This window comes from Entelurus aequoreus, linkage group LG06 (genome assembly GCF_033978785.1).
Source record: "Entelurus aequoreus isolate RoL-2023_Sb linkage group LG06, RoL_Eaeq_v1.1, whole genome shotgun sequence".
Classification (NCBI taxonomy): domain Eukaryota; kingdom Metazoa; phylum Chordata; class Actinopteri; order Syngnathiformes; family Syngnathidae; genus Entelurus; species Entelurus aequoreus.
Window position 1 is genome coordinate 11,784,908 of NC_084736.1, and position 12,502 is coordinate 11,797,409.

The following is a 12,502-nucleotide window of genomic DNA, read 5'->3' on the forward strand; positions in this document are numbered from 1 at the left end:
CTCTAGAACCTCAAGATGGCCAAGGCCTTCAAAAACTCTGTCTCCCAGGGCACGGATTCTGTTGTGGCTGAGTCGCAGTTCCTCCAAGAACAGCAAATCACGGAACGTCCTGGGCCTGATGCCGGCGATTGAGTTGTTGGAAAGCCGCAGCACGTGAAGAGTATGCAAGCCCAAGAAGGTGTCCTCATGGAGAGAAGTCAGCTTGTTGTTGTTGAGATCCAACCATCTGAGCGCTCTCATGCCTATGAAGGCTCTTGGTGCCACGGTCCCAATTTGGTTCTGGGCCAGGTAGAGCTTCCGTAGTTTAATTAGCTTAACAAACACATTGGCTTTAATGACTTTTAGGTAATTTCCCGTAAGATCCAACTCTTTCAGCTCAGCCAGATTCTGGAAGAGTTGTGGCTGCAAGTAAGCAAGTCGATTTCCAGCTAAAATGAGCTCCCTCAGGCCGTGTAAGTCGTGGAAAACCGTCTCAGGTAAGACCGCTATGGAGTTCCACCCCAAGTTCAGAAGCCACATGTGCGAAAGTCCAGAAAAGAGTCGCTCATCAACTCGACTGAGCTGGTTGTTGTGCAGACTAATAGAGGCTAGGTTTGGCGTGTTCTGGAAGATGTTACCTGGTAATGTGCGCAGGCGATTGCGCTCCAGGTGAATATGAGCCAGCGACCTCAGTCCTCTGAAGGCCTGAGCGTCAACACTTGTCAGCTGGCCGCTCTGCAAGTTCAAGAAGTTGAGAGTGTTCAGATCCTTGAAGGAGGCCGCCGGAAGCAAGGTGAATAGGTTGCCGTCCAGCCAGAGGGAGTGCGTGGATTGTGGCATGTCGGTCGGGAGTTGAGTGAAGTTGCGGACGCTGCAGTACATGTTGAGCTCCAAGCTGTACTCATCGTGTAGACAGGTGCATCCTTTAGAACACGGGATGGGTTCTTCTTTGGTGGGACTGGGGTCTGGCAACAACGCTGATGTTCCCAGTACCCACAGGAAAAATAGCCCGATGGTTTGCATCCCAACTGTGGACATAATTGAATTAATTTGTAATCTTTCCTTAAGATAGGTAAGTTTATCAGACTTACCTTAAACCTGGATGGTCTTGCTTTAGGAAGCGCAGTGTGTCAACTGCTGAATGACTGGCCCTTATGCAATCGTTTGTATGCTGAATGGCATGACTGCAAAGGCAAGCCCAGACAGTTTTTTTTTCTAGGTTAACCCATTTTCTTCCACCGGATTTCAGCTGATTCACAAGTCTCTGGTGCTCACCTTAAAGAATGACTAATGCTTTAAATTCTCAACCCTGTGCAAAGAGGATAGGGTTCACATCTAAGTTGAAGTCCTTTTGGAGCCCACCAAACCGCCATATAAATACCATTGTCCACCTCATCAGTGGCCTTTGGTGTTTGCTGAAATCTTGTCACTGAGTGCATCAACTGTAAATGATATACAGTGGACCAGAGATAAGATAGTCCTCTAGAATTTAAGTCAAACAGACTTGTGTGCATTGCCCCTCCTAACGTTACTACCATACGTAGCCATATATTTATTTACATCTTTGTCATTTTCAGTCATACATTTTCAATAATCCCATTTTTAACAGTGTAGTTCCAGAGGTCCCTGTCTTTGGTTATAATAGCTAACTTTTTGTTGACTCTCCCCCCTCACTATCTGGTCTGGTTTCAAGCAGCCGTGAACCGGCAATGCTCTTGAGGACAATCAAATTTAGATAACACCGCAATGTTTCCACTTTGGCTTCGTAACTTTGCCGTTGCCGACCACTGCATTTGATAACCACAACCTTTCATAATAGAAAACAATAGAAAGATGGGTTGCCCCCCCCCCCCCACCACAGTATCATTTTCATCAAAGTTTTTAAAAGCCTACAGAAATGATTTTTTAAAATTTAAACGGGGATAGCAGATCCATTCTATGTGTCATACTTGATCATTTCGCGATATTACCATATTTCTGCTGAAAGGATTTAGTAGAGAACATCGACGATAAAGTTCGCAACTTTTGGTCGCTGATAAAAAAAGCCTTGCCTGTACCGGAAGTAGCGTGACGTCGCAGGTTGAAGGGCTCCTCACATTTCCCCATTGTTTACACCAGCAGCTAGAGCGATTTGGACCGAGAAAGCGACGATTACCCCATTAATTTGAGCGAGGATGAAAGATTCGTGGATGAGGAACGTGAGAGTGAAGGACTAGAGTGCAGTGCAGGACGTATCTTTTTTTGCTCTGACCGTAACTTAGGTAAAAGGGCTCATTGTATTCCACACTTTCTCCTTTTTCTATTGTGGATCATGGATTTGTAATTTAAACCACCTCAGATACTATATCTTGAAAATGAGAGTCGAGAACGCGAAATGGACATTCACAGTGACTTTTATCTTCACGACAATACATCGGTGAAGCACTTTAGCTACGGAGCTAACGTGATAGCATCGTGCTTAAATGCAGATAGAAACAAAAGAAATAAGCCACTGACTGGAAGGATAGACAGAAGATCAACAATACTACTATCAGGAGACACCAAACCAAACACTGGACCTGTAACTACACGGTTAATGCTGTGCCGCCTGTCGAAGCCTAGCAATGCTGTTGCTAACGTCGCCATTGAAGCTAACTTAGCTACGGGACCTCGTCAGAGCTATGATAAAAACATTAGCGCTCCACCTACGCCAGCCCTCATCTGCTCATCAACACCCGTGCTCACCTGCGTTCCAGCGATCGACAGCGCGACGAAGGACTTCACCCGATCATCGATGCGGTCGGCGGCTAGCGTCGGATAGCGCGTCTGCTATCCAAGTCAAAGTCCTCCTGGTTGTGTTGCTGCAGCCAGCCGCTAATACACCGATCCCACCTACAGCTTTCTTCTTTGCAGTCTCCATTGTTCATTAAACAAATTGAAAAAGATTCACCAACACAGATGTCCAGAATACTGTGGAATTTCGCGATGAAACCAGAGCTGTTTGTATTGGGATACAATGGTGTCCGAGTACTTCCGTTTCAACCATCGATGTCACGCGCAAACGTCATCATACCTAGACGTTTTCAACCGGAAGTTTCGCGGGAAATTAAAAATTGCACTTTATAAGTTAACCCGGCCGTATTGGCATGTGTTGCAATGTTAAGATTTCATCATTGATATATAAACTATCAGACTGCGTGGTCGGTAGTAGTGGCTTTCACTAGGCCTTTAAGGTATCTTTTAAATGTCTTCAGCTCAATCCAATTAGATTACTGGAAAAAGTCATTGCTGTGACAAAACAATGTGTTTTCATTAGATATGTCCTGATACCGATCTTGGGATCAGATCGATGGCCGATATTTCCCTTTTTTTAACAGATCGTTAAGGAGCTGCCGAGCCCAGCCGATCTATACCACAGGTCATACTGTCACCGGTTTAAAGATTGTACTCGCGTGAAAGATTCCTTCAAAAGACACAATTATATTTCCATGTTCCTTGTTCCACACATGAGTTGCAGTAATTCCAGGGGGGTGCATGTCTTGCCAGAACATCGCCTCCAATTTGAGAATGTGTCGTCTATCCACGGTGCGACGCCGCTTTTGAGATACTAATTCTCACCACCGTGGCGAAAAATGAACTTAAGTTTCTTCCACGTAACATTATCACTGGGGGACTAGAGGAAAAGGAATGGCTGAGCACGACGACACTAGAAGCTAACAGCGAAAGCTTCAATGCAAAGTAGGGGTGATCGATCCAATTGTCAATACTATCGATACCTTGTATTGCATTATGTAAACTATTAAAGTGAGTAGATCGATATTTTTCTTTTTTTAAATTATTATTACGATATATATATATATATATATATATATATATATATATATATATATATATATATATATATATATATATATAATTGTGTTATTGTTTACAAAGTCAGAGAGTAAGTCTCTGGATACAGGAAGGTTTTGGGGGAATAACCCAAATTATTTAAATAAATTCTTATTATATATATGTATATACATATATATATATATATATATATATATACCATATTTTTCGGGCTATAAGTCGCTCCGGAGTATAAGGCGCACAGGCCGAAAATGCATAATAACGAAGGAAAAAAAAAAAAAAAAGTCGCATTTTTTGGGGAAATTTATTTGATAAAACCCAACACCAAGAATAGACATTTGAAAGGCAATTTAAAATTAAAGCTGCAAGCAGCATTGGTCGGGTCCGCCTTCTGGCAGGTGCTAGTCCTAGGTGTCCAATACTTTAGTCCAGTGGTAGTCCTGAGTGAGACCTACATAGAGGTTTTTGTTTCGTGTCTCTACGATATTGGTACTGGGAGTTAGATGAAGTTGTGTCTGAGTTCACATTGTCATTATAGGCTATTGTGTGTATTGAGGCCAAAGAAGGTCTAATCGCAGTTTCGTTGTCATTTTTGGCACCGTAGCAGCATCAGTGCTGCGGGTCTTTGAAGGCTCGTAAAATCAAAACGGTAGCACTTAATCATTATCCGTCGTCAACTTTTAATCAGAAGGGTTCAATCTCTCTCCTGTAGCAGTTTGAAGCGGAAACGACAAACGCGCTCAGAGGAGATAACGTTTGATGTTTGGTGACCGTTTGGTACAAAAATGTTGTTTTGAAATGGAGATAACAAACTTCCTGTTGATTTTTGCTGAAGGGTGTCAATGTATGAAATGTAGGTCTAAATGAGACCTACGTAGAGGTATTTGTTTCATGTCTCTACGACGTTCCTACCGGAAGTTATAAGCAGTTTTGTCTGAGTTTTCCTCTGAGGAGCAGTTTTTTGTCAGTTTTATTAAAAAATTGCTCTAGAGCACAATTTTGAGTTTCGGGGTTCGGTTTTTTTTTGAGATCGCAATTTCTACCAGTCCCGATGTGTGTGAGAAGTTTGGTGAGTTTTGAAGTATTTTAAGGGGGTCAAATTAGAGGTCAAAGATGTAAAAAACAGTGTTTTTAGGACATTTTTGTCAAAAATGGTAAATTGCCAATTTCCTGTTGATTTTCGCCCGAGAATGTGTCATTATGAGTTGTAGGTCTAGAGCAGACCTACATACAGGTTTTTGTTTCATGTCTCTACGACCTTCCTAGTGGGAGTTACAGGCAGTTTGTTTTTTGTTTTTCCTAGGGGGCGCTAGAGCTCAATTTTGTGTTTTGGGGTTAGGTTTGTATATTAAAGTGGGCTCTACCCGAGTTTGGATGTGTGTAAAAAATTTGGTGAGTTTTGAAGCATGTTAAGGGGGTCAAAGTAGTGCGCAACGGAGCGGAAGAATAATAATAATAATTAAAGCTGCAAGCAGCATTGGTCGGGTCCGCCTTCTGGCAGGTGCTAGTCCTAGGTGTCCAATACTTTTGTCCAGTGGTAGTCCTGAGTGAGACCTACATAGAGGTTTTTGTTTCGTGTCTCTACGATATTGGTACTGGGAGTTAGAGGAAGTTGTGTCTGAGTTCACATTGTCATTATAGGCTATTGTGTGTATTGAGGCCAAAGAAGGTCTAATCGCAGTTTCGTTGTCATTTTTGGCACCGTAGCAACTTTAGTGCTGCGGGTCTTTGAAGGCTCGTAAAATCAAAACGGTAGCACTAATCTCAACGCCGTCGTGAACTTTTAATCAGAAGGGTTCAATCTCTCTCCTGTAGCAGTTTGAAGCCGAAACGACAAACGCGCTCAGAGGAGATAATGTTTGATGTTTGGTGACCGTTTGGTACAAAAATGTTGTTTTGAAATGGAGATTACCAACTTCCTGTTGATTTTCGCTGAAGGATGTCAATCTATGAAATGTAGGTCTAGACAAGACCTACATAGAGGTATTTGTTTCATGTCTCTACGACGTTCCTACCGGAAGTTACAAGCAGTTTTGTCAGAGTTTTCCTCTGAGGAGCAGTTTTTTCTCTTTTTTTTTCAAAAATTATGTAGAGCACAATTTTGAGTTTTGGGATTCGGTTTTTTTTTTAGATCGCAGTTTCCACCAGTCCCAATGTGTGTGAGAAGTTTGGTGAGTTTTGAAGTATTTTAAGGGGGTCAAATTAGAGGTCAAAAATCAAAAATGAGTGTTTTTAGTCATTTTTTGTCTTGAAGGGGAAATTGCCAACTTCCTGTTGGTTTTCGCCCGAAGAAGTGAAATTATGAATTGTAGGTCTAACTGAGACCTACATACAGGTTTTTGTTTCATGTCTCTACGACCTTCCTAGTGGGAGTTATAGGCAGTTTTCTACCTAGGGGGCGCTAGAGAGCAAGTGTATTTTTTTGGGTTTGGTTTTTTGACTAAAGTCTGCTGGCACACTTTTTGGATGTGTGTAAAAAATTTGGTGAGTTTTGAAGCATGTTAAGGGGGGCGTAGTAGTGCGCAAAGCTGCGGAAGAAGAAACAAAGAATAATTAAAGCTGCAAGCAGCATTGGTCGGGTCCGCCTTCTGGCAGGTGCTAGTCCTAGGTGTCCAATACTTTTGTCCAGTGGTAGTCCTGAGTGAGACCTACATAGAGGTTTTTGTTTCGTGTCTCTACGATATTGGTACTGGGAGTTAGAGGAAGTTGTGTCTGAGTTCACATTGTCATTATAGGCTATTGTGTGTATTGAGGCCAAAGAAGGTCTAATTGCATTTTCGTTGTCATTTTTGGTACCGTAGCAACTTTAGTGCTGCGGGTCTTTGAAGGCTCGTAAAATCAAAACGGTAGCACTAATCACAACGCCGTCGTCAACTTTTAATCAGAAGGGTTCAATCTCTCTCCTGTAGCAGTTTGAAGCCGAAACGACAAACGCGCTCAGAGGAGATAATGTTTGATGTTTGGTGACCGTTTGGTACAAAAATGTTGTTTTGAAATGGAGATAACAAACTTCCTGTTGATTTTTGCTGAAGGGTGTCAATGTATGAAATGTAGGTGTAAATGAGACCTACGTAGAGGTATTTTTTTCATGTCTCTACGACTTTCCTACCGGAAGTTACAAGCAGTTTTGTCAGAGTTTTCCTCTGAGGAGCAGTTTTTTGTCAGTTTTATAAAAAAATTGCTGTAGAGCACAATTTTGAGTTTCGGGGTTCGGTTATTTTTTGAGAGCGCAATTTCTACCAGTCCCGATGTGTGTGAGAAGTTTGGTGAGTTTTGAAGTATTTTAAGGGGGTCAAATTAGAGGTCAAAGATGTAAAAAACAGTGTTTTTAGGACATTTTTGTCAAAAATGGTAAATTGCCAATTTCCTGTTGATTTTCGCCCGAGAATGTGTCATTATGAGTTGTAGGTCTAGAGCAGACCTACATACAGGTTTTTGTTTCATGTCTCTACGACCTTCCTAGTGGGAGTTACAGGCAGTTTGTTTTTTTTTTTTCCTAGGGGGCGCTAGAGCGCAATTTTTATTTTTGGGGGTTGGTTTTGTTAATAACTTGCAATTTTCGCAGGTCCTGACTTGTGTGTCAAATTTGGTGAGTTTTGGAGCATGTTAAGTGGGTCAAATTAGCGTTCTTTGTGGGGTCGGTATAATAATAATAATAATAATAATAAACATTACAATTTCAATAGGGTCCTTTCGTCCCATTGCAAAAGGACTCCCTTTGGGATTCCTTTTGAAAAGGTCCTGTGCGGACCCTAATAATTAAAGCTGCAAGCAGCATTGGTCGGGTCCGCCTTTTGGCAGGTGCTAGTCCTAGGTGTCCAATACTTTAGTCCAGAGGTAGTCCTGAGTGAGACCTACATAGAGGTTTTTGTTTCGTGTCTCTACGATATTGGTACTGGGAGTTAGAGGAAGTTGTGTCTGAGTTCACATTGTCATTATAGGGTATTGTGTGTATTGAGGCCAAAGAAGGTCTAATCGCAGTTTCGTTGTCATTTTTGGCACCGTAGCAACTTTAGTGCTGCGGGTCTTTGAAGGCGCGTAAAATCAAAACGGTAGCACTAATCACCACTCTTTCGTCAACTTTTAATCAGAAGGGTTCAATCTCTCTCCTGTAGCAGTTTGAAGCCGAAACGACAAACGCACTCAGAGGAGATAATGTTTGATGTTTGGTGACCGGTTGTAACAAAAATGATGGTTTGAAGGAGAAATAGCAAACTTCCTGTTGATTTTTGCTGAAGGATGTCAATCTATGAAATGTAGGTCTAGGCGAGACCTAAATAGAAGTATTTGTTTCATGTCTCTACGACGTTCCTACCGGAAGTTACAAGCAGTTTTGTCCGATTTTTCCTCTGAGGAGCAGTTTTTTCTCTTTTTTTTCCAAAAATTATGTAGAGCACAATTTTGAGTTTTGGGATTCGGTTTTTTTTTTTAGATCACAGTTTCCACCAGTCCCGATGTGTGTGAGAATTTTGGTGAGTTTTGAAGTATTTTAAGGGGGTCAAATTAGAGGTCAAAGACGTAAAAAGCAGTCTTTTTAGTACATTTTTGTCTTGAAGGGGAAATTGCCAACTTCCTGTTGGTTTTTGCCCGAGGATATGAAATTATGAGTTGTAGGTCTAAAGCAGACCTACATACAGGTTTTTGTTTCATGTCTCTACGACCTTCCTAGTGGGAGTTACAGGCAGTTTGTTTTTGGGTTTTTCCTAGGGGGCGCTAGAGAGCAATTTGTATTTGTGGGGTTTGGTTGTTTTACTAAAGTGGGGGGGGCAGGTTTTTGTATGTGTGTAAAAAATTTGGTGAGTTTTGAAGCATGTTAAGGGGGGCAAAGTAGTGCGCGACCGTGCGGAAAAATAATAAAGAATAATAATAAAACCTTACAATTTCAATAGGGTCCTTTCGTCCCATTGCAAAAGGACTCCCTTTGGGATTCCTTTTGAAAAGGTCCTGTGCGGACCCTAATAATAAAGAATAATAAAACATTACAAATTCAATAGGGTCCTTTCGTCCCATTGCAAAAGGACTCCCTTTGGGATTCCTTTTGAAAAGGTCCTGTGCGGACCCTAATAAATAAAGAATAGTGAACAACAGGCTGAATAAGTGTACGTTATATGACGCATAAATAACCAACTGAGAACGTGCCTGGTATGTTAACGTAACATATTATGGTAAGAGTCATTCAAATAACTATAACATATAGAACATGCTATACGTTTACCAAACAATCTGTCACTCCTAATCGCTAAATCCCATGAAATCTTATACGTCTAGTCTCTTACGTGAATGAGCTAAATAATATTATTTGATATTTTACGGTAATGTGTTAATCATTTCACACATAAGTCGCCCCTGAGTGTAAGTCGCACCCCCGGCCAAACTATGAAAAAAACTGCAACTTATAGTCAGAAAAATACGGTATATGTATATGTGTATATATATATAATTATAAATTAAATAAATATAATATAATATATCAGCATATATTATATACAGTATTAAATAATAATAATAATAATAATAATTAATAATAATTCTGTATACCGGTAGTATTTGTCTATTGTGAGCGAACTATAGTGCTGAATTTCCCCCAGGGATCAATAAAGTACTTTTATTCTATTCTATTCTATTCTATAATATGTAAATATTACATATGTTATATTTTACATTGCTACTATGGTACATTGTTAGTCTACTTCATACCTTTTGGTTTTTTGCCCTCTTTTTGTGCCTCTGTGTGCATTATCCTTTCCATCCTTTGTAACTGAGCTACTGTGTTGAGCAATTTCCCTTGGGAATCATTAAAGTTTGTTTAAGTCTAAATAGGAGCCGATAGTAGTTGTTGCTTTTGTTGACTTATTGTGCACAACCACTTTATTTTGTTTAAAATATTGTATGTAACATTCAATACCACACATTTACAGTAATACATCGTCTGATTTTCAACAATAATGGCACATTATAAACTTAAGTTAAGCTTTCTAAAATTGTGTTTACTTTAGGTACTTGCTCAAAAACATTTTAGTTCTATAATATATTGGATCAGGACTCGAATTCGGATTGGACCAGAGGCCAAAAATGTTGATCGGGACATCCCTCGTTTAATATTGCTAAAATCAACGATGATGCAACATATCCAATATTTGGTTGGAAATCAGTGTTCTTGGAAAAAAAAAGTGCTTGACTGCAGTCTTCGTTTGTTTTGTGTTTATGAGTTTAGGCGGCTATCCAGCTGATGTTCAGAGCTCATTCACCTTTGAAACCACTTGTCCCCTCGTCATTATGTACAGTTTCAAAAAAGCATGGATATCCTAGTTAAATCTGGAGTTGAGTGGATTGCTTCTTGTCAACGTTTAAACCAGGGGTGTCCAAACTTTTTCCACTGAGGGCCGCACACGGAAAAATTAAAGCATGTGGGGGCCATTTTGATATTTTTCATTTTCAAACCATAACAAAATATATGGATTTTTGATTTATTTTACCTTTAGGGGTCCTGGGGACCATAAAAATAAGTCAGATTATTTTATTTTTTTTAAAATTATTTAACGCTTACAGTAAATCTCTATATCAACTTCAAGTTGATATAAAGTAATACAAATTAAAAAAAATGTTTTATGGCTTTTCTGTCAAAAACAACTTTGTTTTTTTTATAGTAAAACTGAAATATGCTGTATTTAGTAATTAGAGCCCTAAAAGATCAATAATGCTGGACACCATTGATTTTAATTATTTCATATTTTTGAGTAATCACAGTGAAAAGATAAATAAAAAATCACTAAATATATTTGGGATCCAAAAGGTGGCCCACTCATAAAGTGATACATTTTTATTAGGTTTTTCTTTTACTTTCAACACTTAAAGGCCTACTGAAAGCCACTCTTACCGACCACGCAGTCTGATAGTTTATATATCAATGATGAAATCTTAACATTGCAACACATGCCAATACGGCCGGGTTAACTTATAAAGTGCAATTTTAAAATTCCCGCCACACTTCCGGTTGAAAAACTCCTTTGGATATGATTTATGCGCGTGACGTCACAAAATCCACGGAAGTGGTTGGACCCCATCGACCCGATACAAAAACCTCTTGTTTTCTTCGACAAAATTCCACAGTATTCTGGACATCTGTGTTGGTGAATCTTTTGCAATTTGTTTAATGAACAATGGAGGCTGCAAAGAAGAACGTTGTAGGTGGGATTGATCAGTGTATTAGCGGCTAAGTACAATACTTACAGCAACACAACAAGGACTACTTACTACGCCTAGCCGATGCTTGCCGCCAAACCCACGGATGAAGTCCTTCGTCGCGCCGTCGAACGCTGGAACGCAGGTGAGCACGGCTGTTGATGGGAAGATGAGGGCTGGCTGGCGTAGGTGGAGCGCTAATGTTTTTATCATAGTTCTGTGAGGTCCGGTTGCTAAGTTGCTAAATTAGCCTTAGCGTCGTTAGCAACAGCATTGTTAAGCCTTACCAGGCTGAGAATTTTTAACCGTGTAGTTACATGTCCATGGTTTAATAGTATTGTTGATCTTCTGTCTATCCTTCCAGTCAGGGGTTTATTTCTTTTGTTTCTATCTTCATTTGAGAACGATGCTATCACGTTAGCTCAGTAGCTAAGTGTGTCACCGATGTATTGTCGTGGAGATAAAAGTCACTTTAAATGTCCATTTCGCGTTCTCGACTCTCATTTTCAAGAGGATATAGTATCCGAGGTGGTTTAAAATACAAATCCGTGATCCACAATAGAAAAAGGAGAGAGTGTGGAATCCAATGAGCCAGCTTGTACCTAAGTTACGGTCAGAGCGAAAAAAAATACGTCCATCACTGCCCCTCCAGTCCTTCACTGTAACGTTCCTCATCTACGAATCTTTCATCCTCGCTCAAATTAATGGGGTAATCGTCGCTTTGTCGCTCCGAATCTCTCGCTCTATTGTAAACAACGGGGAATTGTGAGGAATAGTAAACAACGGGGAATTGTGAGGAATACTAGCTCCTGTGACGTCACGCTACTTCCGGTACAGGCAAGGCTTTTTTTTATCAGCGAGCAAAAGTTGCGAACTTTATCGTCGATTTTCTCTACTAAATCCTTTCAGCAAAAATATGGCAATATCGCGAAATGATCAAGTATGACACATAGAATGGATCTGCTATTCCCGTTTAAATAAAAAAAATTCATTTCAGTAGGCCTTTAAGTTACGAGATCAACTTCAGATATATCTGTCGATTTTATGCTGGAACAATTATTTTGTTTGTTTTATGCGCTTTTGTCAAAGAAAACTTTGATGTTTTTATATGGCTACTATACAATATATGCAATATTTACCACATAAAACATTTTAAAGTGAAATATTTGAAGTAATTGGAGCCCTGAAAATAATTCATTATAACATGGGTTTTTTGTCATTATTATTTTTTTTTTGAGCAATGGCAAAAAAAGAAAAACAAAGAAAGACAAAAGAAAAAAAAAACAGCCTGCATGGCAGCTTTTGTGTCAACATTGCAACTTTTTCTCGTTAGATTTCACCTCATTCCACTTTTTTTAATGTTCTTTTTTATTTTTACAATAGTATTTCCAGAATGTGTGGCGGGCCGGTAAACAATTAGCTGCGGGCCGCACTTTGGACACCCCTGGTTTAAACCTTTCAAAGATGAGGTTTGAAAAAGACTTGGTGAACTGAAGGATTACCGACTTTA

General features: G+C 39.9%; 2 protein-coding genes across 3 annotated transcripts in view; one reads left to right on the forward strand and one right to left on the reverse strand.

Moving 5' to 3' along the window:
* Nucleotides 1-1,440, reverse strand: part of igfals (insulin-like growth factor binding protein, acid labile subunit) — a 2,743-nt gene extending 1,303 nt beyond the window's left edge. The window contains exons 1-2 of one of the 2 annotated variants that reach the window (XM_062049399.1): nucleotides 1,071-1,440; nucleotides 1-1,007 (exon numbers count right to left, since the gene is read on the reverse strand). The exon at nucleotides 1-1,007 is cut by the window's left edge and continues 1,303 nt beyond it. In XM_062049399.1, the coding sequence (XP_061905383.1) occupies nucleotides 1-1,002 (1,002 nt within the window). In that variant the 5' untranslated portion in view covers nucleotides 1,003-1,007; nucleotides 1,071-1,440. Of the gene's footprint in view, nucleotides 1,018-1,070 lie in introns of those variants that run through there. The other variant, XM_062049398.1, reaches the window with a different exon arrangement.
* Nucleotides 1-12,502, forward strand: part of mrtfbb (myocardin related transcription factor Bb) — a 230,500-nt gene that overhangs the window by 6,170 nt on the left and 211,828 nt on the right. The window lies entirely within an intron of this gene.